Source organism: Berghia stephanieae, chromosome 13 (genome assembly GCF_034508935.2).
Source record: "Berghia stephanieae isolate SIO BIC M18660-M18661 chromosome 13, UCSD_Bste_1.3, whole genome shotgun sequence".
NCBI lineage: Eukaryota > Metazoa > Mollusca > Gastropoda > Nudibranchia > Aeolidiidae > Berghia > Berghia stephanieae.
Window position 1 is genome coordinate 11,933,199 of NC_088372.1, and position 18,180 is coordinate 11,951,378.

At 38.7% G+C, this 18,180-nt stretch overlaps 1 protein-coding gene across 3 annotated transcripts in view; it reads right to left on the bottom strand.

Moving 5' to 3' along the window:
* Positions 1-651: 651 nt before the first annotated feature.
* Positions 652-18,180, bottom strand: part of LOC144959113 (SPATS2-like protein) — a 54,277-nt gene continuing 36,748 nt past the window's right edge. For 2 of the 3 annotated variants that reach the window (XM_078891538.1, XM_078891537.1), the window contains exons 7-15: positions 17,668-17,778; positions 16,997-17,126; positions 16,618-16,676; positions 14,568-14,677; positions 14,134-14,236; positions 6,817-6,876; positions 6,110-6,195; positions 4,862-4,928; positions 652-3,671 (exon numbers count right to left, since the gene is read on the bottom strand). In XM_078891538.1, coding sequence (XP_078747664.1) covers positions 3,208-3,671; positions 4,862-4,928; positions 6,110-6,195; positions 6,817-6,876; positions 14,134-14,236; positions 14,568-14,677; positions 16,618-16,676; positions 16,997-17,126; positions 17,668-17,778 — 1,190 coding nt within the window. In that variant the 3' untranslated portion in view covers positions 652-3,207. The remainder of the gene's footprint in view (positions 3,672-4,861; positions 4,929-6,109; positions 6,196-6,816; positions 6,877-14,133; positions 14,237-14,567; positions 14,678-16,617; positions 16,677-16,996; positions 17,127-17,667; positions 17,779-18,180) is intronic. The other variant, XM_078891539.1, reaches the window with a different exon arrangement.

Here is an 18,180-nt window from a genome sequence, read left to right on the forward strand (position 1 = left end):
ATACTGTATTACTGTAAACCTGCTTTGTATATGTTCTACAGGAATTTGATGACAACGACAATGGTGATGGCAGTAGCGAAGACGATGATGATGATGATAATTGTGGTGGTATTATATTCCAACAATAATATATATATATATATATATATATATATATATATATATATATATATATATATATATATATATATATATATATATATATATATATATATATTAATAGAAACATATTGAAAATAAGAACATTAATAATGAATTTAATTAGCCAAAAAAATAACCTCTATTCAAATACTGTACAAATGAACCCCTGCTTTGTATATCCTCTGCAGGAACTTCAGGATTCCCACTACCCTGCTATTCAATATAAAATCATATTGCAGATTTGGTCAGATAAGAATCTCTCTGACAATAAACCCTTAAACATGTTCTGCCAGTTATGTACTCAGATGACTATAACAGCTTAAAAAAAACGACTTAAGTATTTTCTACTTTTTGAAGCTTATACGTGGTTATGAGACTTTGCCAAAAAGGTTTTTTGTTTTTTTTACATTCACCACAAAATTATTCCAAAAACTAGTGATACCGTCAACTGGGGTGACTTGGCCTCTTTTGATTTGGACAAATTAGATTGTATTTATATTTGTAACATAATTTCTTTTTATGAAAAATGAAGTCCCCTAATGAAAGAAATAACAGCGACAAGCCTGAGAAAGCCCAAAATGCTCTAAATCGGTTGAGGTAAAGTCACCCTAAGAGGCCAAGTCACCCCAGTTGAAGGTATATCAGAAAAATAGAATAGCAGAATTGGTTTCTCAAGGGTTAAAAATAAAAAGTGTGGACAAAGATAGAAAGCATCTCGGAGAACAGATATAGGGGAATAGAAGACACAGCAAATGACCTCCTGCCAACAACGGGAGGTCAGAAGACTATATTGAGTGATCACAAATAAATAGTGTAGAGATTGCCAGCACTAGGGTTGAGCGAGTTAAAGTATTGTTTAAACCCCATTGAAAACAAGCTGTGAATTAATTTTTAAAATAGCTACTACGAGACTGGTATCTTTTCCCTGAGAACTAACGAGAATTTTTGCTGCTAATTCTGTTAACATTTCAATAGGCCAGTGGTCTCGTTGTTTTTGCCAGTCAACACAAATCAGCATTACATTGAACCATGAAATATCACTAGGCATACGCATTATCCTTGCACTGTCAAACCTTTAATCAATACAATAATATTGAGATCTCTTTATCAAACACAATAAACAACAAAAGCATAATGTTGATGATGTTTTGCTCTAACTGTGTAACTGTTGTGTAAATTCTACACTAGACACAAAACATGTGATTTACACAGGGTTACCAATTCAAGAGACAAAAATTAACTGAACTTTTACGCATTCACATCGACTGACCCCTACGTGAGCATTTGAACTCCAGTAAAAACACATCATGGCATACCTGCCTACTTGAAAATTTCAAATTCAGTAAGAAATACAAAATTCATCAGTAATCAATGGTCAAATTTCAGTAATACTAAAGCAAACAAAAATAATGATAGATACACCCTTTTATACATGTAAAACAAACTTACCATGTTATATAGAGGACAGCCTGATAAAATAATATTGGGGTTCTTTTCCTTACAAAAAGCTATCACACCATTGTCTTTCCCTAGCATTGAGTTTTTTATTGTAGCATGCGGTAAATAATGAAAAAAAAAAAATTATTTTTTAATATAACGTTGCAACCATTTGTATCAGTAATATTTCTTCTATTTCCGTAAGTCCGTAATTGTCCTTACACTTCCATAACAATTACGGACATTCCGTAATAATAGGCAAGTATGTCATGGTACTTAATTTTTTCTTCGTTCGGCATGTGATTAAAAAATATACAAAGGTTTTTCAACATACTGAATTCCGTTAATAAACTGAAAAGCAGACATTTTGTTTATGTTTACAGGACTTGAACCTCAGGGCTTGTTCATTTTCTTAATAATTTAACCCACTCAGCCCAGCCCCTCTACTTTCGCTATCCCTCGAGAATTTCTTTTTGCTAATTTTCAAAGTTGAAAAAAAAATATGTCCTCATTAACTCAATGTAGAAGAAATTTGGCATGTACATATTTTAATCTAACCACCCTTTTAAATGTAAAAAAATAAAAACTGTAGCGTTAATAATATGATTAGAATTTGTCTCACAAAAATGTGAATAGTGATGGGGTAAAAGGAAACTACTACTGAGATAGTCGAAGTTAGGGTTGAGTGAATTTTTTGGAGATGTACAGTCTATAAAGCTCTCTTTCTTTCCAGATGAATGAAGGGCCAGGATTTATCGTTACTTTAAGCTCAAAAGACTGCCTTAGCCAAAATTACCAGTTACACTCTTAGAGCAAGACCCTAATGTAATTAATCTTGGAATGAAATGGAACTAAACAACCATTAAAAACGCACCCATAATTTTTTAAAAAGAATATTATTAAGTCTATAAATTGAAAAATAAATATAATTTTTAAAAAATATTTCTAAACAACCATGTGTAATATGCAAACCTGCCAGGATGTTTTTTGAAAAAAAAAAAAATCTAAATTTTAAAAAGAAAAAAATCTATATTAATTCAAACTGCAAGACTTCAACCTTTATTTATGTGAATTGCCACATTTAAAATTCTTTAGATTTGATACCGTTTTATGAAATTTAGACCTGTGTCTATATTTTCCATGAACAATAATATTTTCACCTATTTTCTAATTAAATTTTGGTTCAAAAGTCCAAATTTGGAATAGAAAATCTGAATTTGGCCAATTTTGACTTAAAGATAAGCTGCCCCCCAGTTATTTTTTTATCGTGAACAAAGATGACAGTAACGTAAAAAGGAGAACAGATGTAGTGGGAAAGAAGACACAGTGATTGTGACCCTTCCGGTCCAAAGGTGAGTGTGATACGACAAGACAACATAGCTGCACATAACATAATATTAATGTCCGTTTATGTTTATGTCGAATGTCACAAAATTGCTTTTGCTACTACATCATAAAATATGAGAATGGTCATAAATCTAATGTAAAATGTATTCATCAAAAGAAAAAAAAATGTGTAGATTTTCCAAGACCGGATTATGCTTTCGTACAAAACAAACATAAAACAATATAGGCCTAATGGTTGCTCTTCTGTTTTAAGGTGACAGATAGCTCCAAACCAAATATATCTCAGGCAGTAACAGGCTGGCTGGTATTAATGTGGTTGCTGTTATCACCACCTAGACTAGACTGTTGCGGATTTCCTCTGTAACCCCCACGCCCACCCCTGCCCCGACCCGACCCCCTACCTCGATCTTGGCCTCTATTACCTCCCCTGCCTCCTCGGTTTGGAGATCTGTTGTTGTTCTTGTTACCATCTCTGTCAGAGCTTGTTCCTTGGGCGTCGTTGCTAATACCACCATCGATATTATTGCTGGTGTTCCTATTTGCGTTAGCACTTCCTCCTCGACTGTTTCGACCCGAATCGGGTCTACGCTGCCTTTGTGGCTGTGGTTGCTGGGATTGTAAACTTGATGTTTGTGGTTGAGAAGAAGTTGCTAATGAGGATGATGTTGGTGGTGGTGAAGATGCAGGTGATGAAGGCGTGTTGGATCTTCTGTTTCGTGGTGACTTGGGCCCTCTTGGCTGTTTATCTAAGAATAGAAATGACAAAATATTTGTTTTTAGGATCGAGTCTACAGTGCTTGCATCACTTTTTCTTCATATCAGAATCAGTAAAGGAAGGGGAATGATGAACTGTCAAATTAAGTTGAGGAGAACCAGATAAGAAGTTTTACTGACAACGCATATAGACTCATTCATATTTAAGATACCCACTATTTTTAAAGATATCCACTACTTTTAAAAACTGGTCTATTTCGTATGCACTTACAGACTTTATAGGGAATGAGATTAGTGGAAGAGTAGCGTCCCTTGATTGGAAATCACGAGCGGAAAAGTTATTAGAGAGAGAACGTCATGTTGGTTGTGCGGCATGAGACATTTCACCGAAAGCGAGGGCGAGAGAGACGCATGCGCAAAACCATTTTGACGTTCTCTCTGTAAGGTGACGTCCAATCAAGATATGCTACTCTTCCGCTAATCTCATTCCCTATTACTGGATTGATTTTGACCGTTGATGGCTTAAAAGATTCACCTTGGTCTAAATTCATTTCCACGATAATACTATCATTAAAAGGAATAACTGCCGGATTGTAATTAGCCTTTAAATTTTGTGATTGGATCACATCAAAACGAACGCAGTGTTATTATAGTAAGTTAAATCGAGTGTAGAAAGATTGCCAGATCCATTTGCGCATACCTACAGACTTTATTAATGGTGTGCTTTTGATTGTAGAAGGCTCAAATGATTTGACTTGCTCTACCATGTTAGAATAATAATCAGAATAAATGTGTGCCAATGTGCAATAAGCATTTACTTAGCCACAAATTTTGCGGTAATATTCTGAACAAAGTCAATGTAGAGCAAAAAAAAAAAAATTAAAATGTGAGTAACAACCTCCTACAAGGACTGAACTTAATAATAATAATAATAATAATAATAATAATAATAATAATAATAATAATAGAAATAATAATAGAAATAATAATAGAAATAATAATAATAATAATAATAATAATAATAATAATAGAAATAATAGAAATAATAATAATATAATAATAATAATAATAATAATAATAATAATAATAATAATAATAATAATAATAATAATAATAATAATAATAATAATAATAATAATAATAATAATAATAATAATAATAATAATAATAATAATAATAATAATAATAATAATATAATAATAATAATAATAATAATACTGACCTGAATTGCCCCTATTCCTTGATCCATTCAATGGAGCTGACTGTTGACGGCTGGATGAAGTTGGTGACTGGACAACACAATGGAACAAAAAATTTGATTTAAGAAACTAAGTAAATAAATAAATAAATATTTACATAAGTTGAACAAATGTTAAAAATTCATAAAAAAATAATAGTACGATATGAGAATTTGTTAAATATTGAGAAAAGTAACATCATTTCAGTGCCGCGACATATACTTATTTGTATAACCAAATGTCACAATAGGGCCGATTTAACATTTTCTATTGTGGGCAATATTTTGCAGTGGTTTGAGAGTATTTCAATCACAACAATGAGCGCATGGCAATTTGGGTTATCAGGCCTGCAAATCAGAACACATTGTGTTTTGGGGATTTCTGAATAGTATGCATCGTATATACTTATACACACTGAATGTGTTAGAGAAAATGCTCATCAATAATAGTAACAACAACAATAGTAACAGTCAACACATATACATTTTGTGTAATCTTGGTTGTTTGTAGTCAGTTCATCAGGATTAAGTGATTGTTTAACTAAGTGAGCTACACGAGTATCACAATTGTTGGTATGTGTTTAAGTAAAATACTCAATGTTCTATATATTCCTGATCAATCTAACAACACTGTGGAACCACTAGTCTGATTGAGAGAATCAAATAAGAACTTATCACTGAACTGGGGGTCGAAAAACAATAACAAAGAGCCAGAATGTGAGATCAACTTCATTCACTCATTATTGCTACAACCAGCTATGTTTGTCCGAGCATGATTGAGGGTGTTACACAAATCCCATGATTTGATTGGTCAACACAGCAATGAATCAGGTGAGAATTTATCACCAAACTGGCAGTCTAAAAACAAGAATGAAGAGCAAGAATGACATCAGCTTCATTCATTCCATTGTTTGTAATTAACAAGCTATGTTTGTCCGAGCTGAGGGTGTCACACAAATACCATGATTCGATTGGTCAACACAGCAATGAATCAGGTGAGAATTTGTCACCGATTTTTATTGGCAGTCTAAAAACAAGAATGAAGAGCAGAATGACACCAGCTTCATTCATTCTATTGTTTGTAGTAAACTAGCTATGTTTGTTTGGGAATAATTGACAGAATGACACAAGTCCCATGTTTTGAGTGGTCAAAAATCTACTTGTCTATTGAGGTCAGAGGCAAATTGAAACACAATCATGTCTTCTCTTGTTTAAATGTTGTCAACAGCTTACCTGGATATGTAAACTATTTTTCAACCTTTCCTCCACATCATCAACTTGGCTGTGGTTGGTGTCTTTCCCTGAGGCATTATTGTTACCTGGTAAATTAATAATAGTAATAATAATAATAATAATAATAATAATAATAATAATAATAATAATAATAATAATAATAATAATGATAATAATGATAATGATGATGATTATAATTGTAGTAATAGTAGTAGTAGTAGTAATAGTAGTAGTAGTAGTAGTAGTAGTAGTAATAATAATAATAATAATAACAATAATTTTACATTAATGGAAGTAAGACCATGAGACCCGAAAACAAGTATTACTTAAAGGTAGTAGTTGTAGTATTAATAGCAGTAGTAGAAGTAGTAGCAGTAGAAGTAGTAGTTGTAGTAGTAGTAGTAGCAGTAGTAGTAGTAGTAGTAGTAGTAGTAGTAGTAGTAGTAGTAGTAGCAGTAGTAGTAGTAGTAGTAGTAGTAGTAGTAGTAGTAGTAGTAGTAGGAGTAGTAGTAGTATTAAATATTAAGTAACAATTTGCATTGGTTTGACAGTATTTCCAATACAGCAATGAGGCCATAACAATCTGGATTATCAGACCTGCAAATAAGTAGCCTACATGTGAATATATACCAATCAAATTTGTAAACGTGGAAGGGCCTGGGATCATCAGAAGCCATTAATTAATACAGTACCAGTTTCATACTCACTATTAGTGGTTGTAGATATGGAGGATGCGGGACGTACAACAGGCTTTGGTATATGGATAACTAAAAAGAGACAAACAAATTAGAAAGACCTATGTTATATGTGATGATAATGTGCGGCTATGTGGTCTTGTGGTATGACACTCGCTTTCGGATCGGAAGGTCCTGGGTTCGAGCCTCGCGCTCGGCGCATAGTTGAGTCCTTGGAAAAGGTTCTTTACTAACTTTCTCTCAGGTGTAAAGTGAGTACCTGGCCGTTAGCAGCGTTGTCTTTGTCCGAAAAATTGTAATATCGCCTAACAGGCGACATGTCCCGTCCTACATGTTGTTGCTGCTGACCAGGGACCCCTTGTAAAGCGCTTTGGGCACATTTTAGAGGATATTGCGCTATATAAAGCTTAATTAAAAAAAAAAAATTAATGACAATTTGTTAAAAAGGAAAAAAAAACAAACTGATTGGTCCATCTGTCAAACTCCCTAGAAATCTAGAGCAAGACATGGCAGAACAGCCAACAACCTCCAGAACGGCCAACAACCTCCAGAACAGCCAACAACCTCCATAGATGAGGAAAGATGTGTCAGTGGACGACACAATCAGTCGGAAGGTGACGATTTTGAGATTTGCATTTATTTTTTTCATTTTCTGAAAGAATGAAGAATGTGCTCCCCCAGAGCATTTTAATCTTTATTTGAAGTAAATCGGGTGATTTTTCATGAAGTTATGGTTAGATGTATGGAAAAGGTATCAATTTTTATTCTCTATTGTCTTCTGGCACTTTTCTACTCACTTCATATCTTGTTGTTACCAACATAAGTGCCTGCTCCACTCACTTTTCTGAATTAAAAATTCACCCCATACACCGGAGCATACTCAATGTCTCAATCGTTTCTATGTTATATGTTTGTGATGAGAATATTGGCTATTAAGCTTAACTGCTGGTCAAAATTACTTCGCGATGGTGGTGAACGAATCGGCGGTCTCAAGAAGTGGGTGAGAGAGGGATCTAGAAATGACTTTGAGTTTGAAACGAATATTTTTGTGTTCGTGGATAGCTCACACGGTAGAGCCACGCTCTCACCTGCCAGGCGGATTGTCGTACCAATAAGGTCGCAGGTTCAAACCCCACCACCGCCGCGAAAAAATTTTTTATTCTCTATTGTCTTCTGGCACTTTTCTACTCACTTCATATCTTGTTGTTACCAACATAAGTGCCTGCTCCACTCACTTTTCTGAATTAAAAATTCACCCCATACACCGGAGCATCCTCAATGTCTCAATCGTTTCTATGTTATATGTTTGTGATGAGAATATTGGCTATTAAGCTTAACTGCTGGTCAAAATTACTTCGCAATGGTGGTGAACGAATCGGCGGTCTCAAGAAGTGGGTGAGAGAGGGATCTAGAAATGACTTTGAGTTTGAAACGAATATTTTTGTGTTCGTGGATAGCTCACACGGTAGAGCCAGGCTCTCACCTGCCAGGCGGATTGTCGTACCAATAAGGTCGCAGGTTCAAACCCCACCACCGCCGCGAAAAAATTTTTTATTCTCTATTGTCTTCTGGCACTTTTCTACTCACTTCATATCTTGTTGTTACCAACATAAGTGCCTGCTCCACTCACTTTTCTGAATTAAAAATTCACCCCATACACAGGAGCATACTCAATGTCTCAATCGTTTCTATGTTATATGTTTGTGATGAGAATATTGGCTATTAAGCTTAACTGCTGGTCAAAATTACTTCGCGATGGTGGTGAACGAATCAGCGGTCTCAAGAAGTGGGTGAGAGAGGGATCTAGAAATGACTTTGAGTTTGAAACGCATATTTTTGTGTTCGTGGATAGCTCACACGGTAGAGCCACGCTCTCACCTGCCAGGAGGATTGTCGTACCAATAAGGTCGCAGGTTCAAACCCCACCACCGCCGCGAAAAAATTTTTTATTCTCTAATGTCTTCTGGCAATTTTCTACTCACTTCATATCTTGTTGAAAAGGTATCAAGCAACTTTTCTCAAATTTCATATTTTCAACTTGACTAGCTGTAAAAAATATTCAGAAGTGAAATTAAGCTTTGATATTTCCTGAAGATGTACAAAAAGGGTTGATTTGATTATTTATGACAAGAACTCATTTTTTATTTTTTTAAATTGACCTTCTAACTAAACTTGTCAATATCTCAGTTCAAACCTTTTCACTATCCGACTGATTATGTCATTCACTGTAACATACTACCTCCCTTGCCTGTCCCAACTGCAATGCCATCATCCAGCAGGAAATGGACCACACGACACTGGATCCCCCCCCCCCCCCCCCCCCTTCCTGCCCCAAATCACCCATCCCAGGGGGATACCTCACAGTACACCAGGGAGAGGAAACTCTGATGGACAGGATGAGGGACAAGCACATGGAGGGATACCTCACAGTACACCAGGGAGAGGAAACTCTTATGGACTGGATGAGGGACAAGCACATGGAGGGATACCTCACAGTACACCAGGGAGAGGAAACTCTTATGGACTGGTGAGGGACAAGCACATGGAGGGATACCTCACAGTACACCAGGGAGAGGAAACTCTGATGGACTGGATGAGGGACAAGCACATGGAGGGATACCTCACAGTACACCAGGGAGAGGAAACTCTTATGGACTGGTGAGGGACAAGCACATGGAGGGATACCTCACAGTACACCAGGGAGAGGAAACTCTGATGGACTGGATGAGGGACAAGCACATGGAGGGATACCTCACAGAACACCAGGGAGAGGAAACTCTTATGGACTGGATGAGGGACAAGCACATGGAGGGATACCTCACAGAACACCAGGGAGAGGAAACTCTGATGGACTGGATGAGGGACAAGCACATGGAGGGATACCTCACAGTAACACCAGGGAGAGGAAACTCTGATGGACTGGATGAGGGACAAGCACATGGAGGGATACCTCACAGTACACCAGGAGAGGAAACTTATGGACTGGATGAGGGACAAGCACATGGAGGGGTACCTCACAGAACACCAGGGAGAGGAAACTCTTATGGACTGGATGAGGGACAAGCACATGGAGGGATACCTCACAGAACACCAGGGAGAGGAAACTCTGATGGACTGGATGAGGGACAACACATGGAGGGATACCTCACAGTACACCAGGGAGAGGAAACTCTATGGACTGGATGAGGGACAAGCACATGGAGGGATACCTCACAGTACACCAGGGAGAGGAAACTCTTATGGACTGGATGAGGGACAAGCACATGGAGGGATACCTCACAGTACACCAGGGAGAGGAAACTCTAATGGACTGGATGAGGGACAAGCACATGGAGGGATACCTCACAGTACACCAGGGAGAGGAAACTCTAATGGACTGGATGAGGGACAAGCACATGGAGGGATACCTCACAGTACACCAGGGAGAGGAAACTCTAATGGACTGGATGAGGGACAAGCACATGGAGGGATACCTCACAGAACACCAGGGAGAGGAAACTCTATGGACTGGATGAGGGACAAGCACATGGAGGGATACCTCACAGTACACCAGGGAGAGGAAACTCTTATGGACTGGATGAGGGACAAGCACATGGAGGGATACCTCACAGAACACCAGGGAGAGGAAACTTATGGACTGGATGAGGGACAAGCACATGGAGGGATACCTCACAGAACACCAGGGAGAGGAAACTTATGGACTGGATGAGGGACAAGCACATGGAGGGATACCTCACAGTACACCAGGAGAGGAAACTCTATGGACTGGATGAGGGACAACACATGGAGGGATACCTCACAGTACACCAGGAGGAGGAAACTCTTATGGACTGGATGAGGGACAAGCACATGGAGGGATACCTCACAGTACACCAGGGAGAGGAAACTCTAATGGACTGGATGAGGGACAAGCACATGGAGGGATACCTCACAGTACACCAGGGAGAGGAAACTCTATGGACTGGATGAGGGACAAGCACATGGAGGGATACCTCACAGTACACCAGGGAGAGGAAACTCTAATGGACTGGATGAGGGACAAGCACATGGAGGGATACCTCACAGTACACCAGGGAGAGGAAACTCTAATGGACTGGATGAGGGACAAGCACATGGAGGGATACCTCACAGAACACCAGGGAGAGGAAACTCTATGGACTGGATGAGGGACAAGCACATGGAGGGATACCTCACAGTACACCAGGGAGAGGAAACTCTTATGGACTGGATGAGGGACAAGCACATGGAGGGATACCTCACAGTACACCAGGGAGAGGAAACTCTAATGGACTGGATGAGGGACAAGCACATGGAGGGATACCTCACAGTACACCAGGGAGAGGAAACTCTTATGGACTGGATGAGGGACAAGCACATGGAGGGATACCTCACAGTACACCAGGGAGAGGAAACTCTAATGGACTGGATGAGGGACAAGCACATGGAGGGATACCTCACAGTACACCAGGGAGAGGAAACTCTAATGGACTGGATGAGGGACAAGCACATGGAGGGATACCTCACAGAACACCAGGGAGAGGAAACTCTTATGGACTGGATGAGGGACAAGCACATGGAGGGATACCTCACAGTACACCAGGGAGAGGAAACTCTTATGGACTGGATGAGGACAAGCACATGGAGGGATACCTCACAGTACACCAGGAGAGGAAACTCTAATGGACTGGATGAGGGACAAGCACATGGAGGGATACCTCACAGTACACCAGGGAGAGGAAACTCTAATGGACTGGATGAGGGACAAGCACATGGAGGGATACCTCACAGAACACCAGGGAGAGGAAACTCTATGGACTGGATGAGGACAAGCACATGGAGGATACCTCACAGTACACCAGGGAGAGGAAACTCTTATGGACTGGATGAGGGACAAGCACATGGAGGGATACCTCACAGTACACCAGGGAGAGGAAACTCTAATGGACTGGATGAGGGACAAGCACATGGAGGGATACCTCACAGAACACCAGGGAGAGGAAAACTTATGGACTGGATGAGGGACAAGCACATGGAGGGATACCTCACAGAACACCAGGAGAGGAAACTTATGGACTGGATGGGACAAGCACATGGAGGGATACCTCACAGTACACCAGGGAGAGGAAACTCTAATGGACTGGATGAGGGACAAGCACATGGAGGATACCCCACAGTACACCAGGAGAGGAAACTCTAATGGACTGGATGAGGGACAAGCACATGGAGGGATACCTCACAGTACACCAGGGAGAGGAAACTCTAATGGACTGGATGAGGGACAAGCACATGGAGGGATACCTCACAGAACACCAGGGGAGGAAACTTATGGACTGGATGAGGGACAAGCACATGGAGTGATACCTCACAGTACACCAGGGAGAGGAAACTCTAAGGACTGGATGAGGGACAAGCACAGGAGGGATACCTCACAGTACACCAGGGAGAGGAAACTCTAATGGACTGGATGAGGGACAAGCACATGGAGGGATACCTCACAGAACACCAGGGAGAGGAAACTTATGGACTGGATGAGGGACAAGCACATGGAGGATACCTCACAGAACACCAGGAGAGGAAACTTATGGACTGGATGAGGGACAAGCACATGAGGGATACCTCACAGAACACCAGGGAGAGGAAACTTATGGACTGGATGAGGGACAAGCACATGGAGGGATACCTCACAGTACACCAGGGAGAGGAAACTCTAATGGACTGGATGAGGGACAAGCACATGGAGGGATACCTCACAGAACACCAGGGAGAGGAAACTTATGGACTGGATGAGGGACAAGCACATGGAGGGATACCTCACAGCACACCAGGGAGAGGAAACTCTAATGGACTGGATGAGGGACAAGCACATGGAGGATACCTCACAGTACACCAGGGAGAGGAAACTCTAATGGACTGGATGAGGGACAAGCACATGGAGGGATACCTCACAGAACACCAGGGAGAGGAAACTTATGGACTGGATGAGGGACAAGCACATGGAGGATACCTCACAGTACACCAGGGAGAGGAAACTCTAATGGACTGGATGAGGGACAAGCACATGGAGGGATACCTCACAGTACACCAGGGAGAGGAAACTCTAATGGACTGGATGAGGGACAAGCACATGGAGGGATACCTCACAGAACACCAGGGAGAGGAAACTTATGGACTGGATGAGGGACAAGCACATGGAGGGATACCTCACAGTACACCAGGGAGAGGAAACTCTAATGGACTGGATGAGGGACAAGCACATGGAGGGATACTTCACAGTACACCAGGGAGAGGAAACTCTAATGGACTGGATGAGGGACAAGCACATGGAGGGATACCTCACAGTACACCAGGGAGAGGAAACTCTAATGGACTGGATGAGGGACAAGCACATGGAGGGATACCTCACAGTACACCAGGGAGAGGAAACTCTTATGGACTGGATGAGGGACAAGCACATGGAGGGATACCTCACAGTACACCAGGGAGAGGAAACTCTTATGGACTGGATGAGGGACAAGCACATGGAGGTGTAGACAGCCATATGACACGACTACTAGATATCTGAAGAAGAGTATTGAGCTTGAGCTTTTTTATATAGCGCAATATTCACTAAATGTGCTCAAAGTGCTTTAGAAGGAGTCCCTGGTCAACAGCAACACTTAATATGTAGGACGTGACACGATGCCTGTTTGGTGATATTACAATCTTTTTCGGACAGAGACAACGCTGTTAGCAGCCAGGTACTCATTTTACACCTGAGTACGGTGAGAGTGTGAGTAAAGAGCCTTCTCCAAGGAATCAACTATGCGCCGAATGAGGCTCGAACCCAGGACCTTCTGATCCGAATGCGAGTGTCATACCACTAGACTACATGGCCGCACTGGCATAAATCACTAGAAAGGGAAGACAAATAATCTGAGTGTTAAAAAGCTGAGCTAGATCCAACACTTTGAAAAGTTATATAAGAAAAGTGATTCCAATCAGACCAATCAGAAAAATGATTTTAGTTTCAGCCATTAAAATGAAAATATATTTAAAAAAAAAAAAAAGAATAAGAAACAAAAAAAAAAGAAAAAAAGCACCCGTGGAGCTCAAACTAATAAAAACAACTATCCAATTTTGACTTTCTACATTTCTTTTACTAAAATATAATTTAAAAAATTAAAAATAAACAAACAAAATTCCCTTTGGATTTGGAGTACAAAGCCAAAGAAAAAAAAGACACAGGGTACCTTCCTCAAAAATTATAATCATACTTGAAAAAAAAAAGTAATTTAAATTTCTAATGTAGTTTTCACCTATCTTTTAAGAAGTACAGAAATAGCCCCATACCTTCCCCAAATTTGTTGACCTCACTAAGCAGATGATCAGAGTCGTACATGAATCTCGTTGTCCTGCCCATCTCCTCGTCGTGCCGTCTGTCCGTCACGAAATGCTAGACAAAGAATAAAAAAGAATGTATTACTTACTTCCTTAATAATCCAAACCAGCAACCAGCTGAGCTCTGGACCTTCCGTTTAAAAAAGAATAAATAATACAAAAGTGCCAAATTTAAATTATCATTATTATTATTATTTGATATAGCGCCAGTATCCACAAATTGTGCTCAGAGGTGCTTCACAATAGTTTTTTTTTTATATCACACAAGTTCATTCATTCGACTACAAAATCACCACAAAATCAACCTTTTGACATAGCCTCATATGTTATCATAGCACATTGATCTATCACGAGCTAATTAAAAAAAAAGAAACATTCCAGCTGACCTTAATCTGAGTTCTGACATCAACAATCTCAGACTCCTTCAAGCGCTCCGATCTCTCAACCATTCTCTTAAGATCCATGGCCTTGGCATGACGACTGTCCAACATGTCACCTAGGGACAGAAGAAGGAACAACTCAATATAATGTGGACTTGATAAACTCATACATGCCACAAATGGAATCAATTTCAATTTTCAAACCCAATTTGGACTTGTTGTGGCTTCAAATGTCACCAACACTGCAGTCGACCAATAACATCCTCTTTATAATAACATGGTGATAAGTCCCAATTTCGTTTCCCTATATATCTATCGTAATAAAAAATATTTTTGTTTTAAAGGGTTTTGCTGCACTTGCAACACATTTAGATCATTTCAGCGCCAGTAAAAGGGAAGAAAATGGGATACTCAAAAAAGTTATAGATTTACAACTGAAAGCGGGCAAGAAAAAGTGAGACAAGGGAGAATGGTTCAAATAGGGAACAGATTTAGATTCCAAGAGCACACTATCAGTGTACTTGTTTGGGATCACCTAAAAGTCTCATCCAGACACAAGCACGGGTTCCCACAAAAAGAAATACATTTAAGTGTTTACAAACCATTATATATATTTAATGTAAAAAATGGAACAGTACATAACAGAAAGATTATATTTACAAAAAAAAAAAAATATATCAACCCCAAAAACTATAGCTATACATTTGACTGTTTCCCACACAGACTCCGCCCCGGGCTAGGACAAAATCAAGTTCCAAGATAAGTAAAGGTAAATTAACTCAGAAACCAGATAAGGGGGTATGGAAGATACAGTAAGCGACCTCCTTGCCAAATGTGGGAGGTCGGGAACCCCACCCAATGGTAATAAAAACTCACCACAACGACATACATTTTAGCAAACATCTTGTGGAGTGACATCAATTTGGCAAAAATTAGCAAATTCAAATCATCAATGAAGACAAAATTTCTCTTCAAAGAAAATATTGGCTTTCTGGCCAATGAAATCATGTACTTCTAGCACATAAAAATGCTTGGTTACCCTACTTCTGGCTTTCTGATCGGAAGGTTCTGGGTTCGAGCCTCGCTCAGCGCAATGTCGAGTCCTTGGAAAAGACTCTTTATTCACATTTTCTCACCATACTCAGGTGTAAAATGAGTACCTGGCCGTTAACAGCTTTGTCTCTGTTAGGGAAAAAAATTGTATTACTGCCTAACAGGCGTCATGTCTCGTTCTACATGTTACGTGTTGCTGTTGGTCAGAGACCCTTTGTAAAGCGCTTTGAGCAAGTTTAGTGGATACTGCTCTATGGATAGTTCGAAGATGACGTCACTCAGGTCTTTGTTATTGTTTTTTGCCATCCGCGTTTATGAGTAATGCTCACTGAACTGTATTAACCCGACTATAAACGTTCATGGATACACACAGTTTTGTGTGTTGGTCCGTTACACTTCCGGATGGCAATGTTATGAGCTTCTTAGCCAAACGCATACTATCTATATAAAAGATTAAGTTATAATTACTACTAATATGTTATCAACAATGAAATGCAATCAAGATTTCTACTCCTACTCTCACCAAATTGAAGAGAAAAGCACTGATGAATATATGTTAAGTCACAGATTCTCCCCAAAGTTGAAGAGATGATGATGATGATGATGACAAAAAAGGACAATGCTGCCAAGAATGGGATTTCCCAAAACAAATAGTACTTCCAGAACCAGGAGGAAATCAAACAACATGGTTTGTACCCATAGAGAAAAAAAAAAAAAAAAAAAAAAAGCGACTGCCAATGATTCAACTGGTCCATATGTCATACCAATGCATCCTTAGTATTTTACAACCCTTCCCCCCCCCCCCCCCCCCCCCCCCCCCCCTTCCCACACACACAAACATTTTTGATTCGCTATTGTTGCTGGTCCTGACGATTTCGTTATAGAGGGGGTGCAATGTATCTAAAACAAAAATTCAGTTTATATATGAAAACATCAATTATCTCCCTTTGATGATGGTGGTGATGATGTTTACGATGAAGATGATGATGATGATATAACTCACTGGCTTCTTTCTTGACAACGTCTAATTCTGCTAGAATTTTGGATTCTCTATCATCCAATCTGAAACAGATAACAAGGGTAATAAATTTTAATCATAAAAACAACAACAACAACAACCAAACTGCCAATGTTGATGATTATGATGAAGATGGACACGATGGCAATAATAATAATAATAATAATAATAATAATAATAATAATAATAATAATAATAATAATAATAATAATAATAATTATCATAGTTATTATAATTATTATTATTGTTGTCAAAATTATTACTATTACTATAATTATATTATTACTATTATTATTATTACAATTATTATTATTATGACTGTATAATTGAATATAACCTTTCGTAGTACTTAATCTCTCCTTACCCTTTCCTGATCTCTTCAAACACTTTCTTGACACTCTTACAAGACCTGTCAATCTCGGAATCCAAGAGGTGTTTTAAACGCTCCAGGGAGGTCGTCTGTCGCTGGAGATCTTTGAAGGATTTGTCTAAATCTGGTACAAATGAAGATGGGATTTGTTTTGTTTTTAAAATTGAGCTTTTATACGATGCAATATCCAATACTTGTACTCAAAGCATTTTAAAGGGGGTCCCAAGCCAACAAGAACTCTTGGCATGCAGAGTAACATAACGTATGTTAGGCGATTATAACTTTTTAAAATTTCAGACAACACTTTAATAGCCAGATACTAATTTTATTACGAGTGCCTTTAGAATGAAAGAAAGTTAAAATAGTTATCACTTATTTCATGAGACTTCAACTTTCTTTACCTTTGGCAGAGTTGTGTGATAAATACGTCAAAAGGCTAAAGTAACCCGTGTACTCAAAGATGCCAAACCGAGATGCCAGTAAAATCTGATAAAACCTTAAACTCTGGATTTCCAATTTAAAAATCAGGTTGGTTTTGGCTTTTTTTTTTTTTTTTTAAAGCCGAAAATAGCAACAACAACAAAAAAAAAAAAATTTAGGGAAAAAAATATAGGAATTGGCAGCTCTGTGTATTGGAAAATCTGACTACATGCATCCATACTTACTGTGATGTCCATGTTCACCGCCATAAGCAGACGATGCATTATTTCTTTCACTTATTGTTCTCTCTCGTTGCTGATGCTGTTTCAAAGAATTGTGATGAACACCGTGGGATTCTACAAGATGAACAAGAAATCATATTAGTTTCATTATGTACCAACAAAAAAAAAAACCCCAAAAACTTGGCAATACTCATAACACTGGTGATTATAAATCAATTGTTAAAAATATAAGCATATGTAGCTGAAGGTATGAATTAAACTCCTGCCATGCTGCGTGATTTTTTGAACGAGTTACTGCCCTAGCTCACTTTGCAGTGCTGTACTGTGGCTGACTCCAGGCTTATTCAAGTTTTTCCTTGAAATAAAACCTAAAAACAATTTAATATTGAGGATGAATAAAGGAAATTTTATTTTTCTTTCTTTTTTTCTATTAAAAAGAATTTCTATTCTTGCATTCTGTTATCATCTTGTTAACTGGATGGCAATCATAATGACTTCCCTTCTCCACCGCCTTCT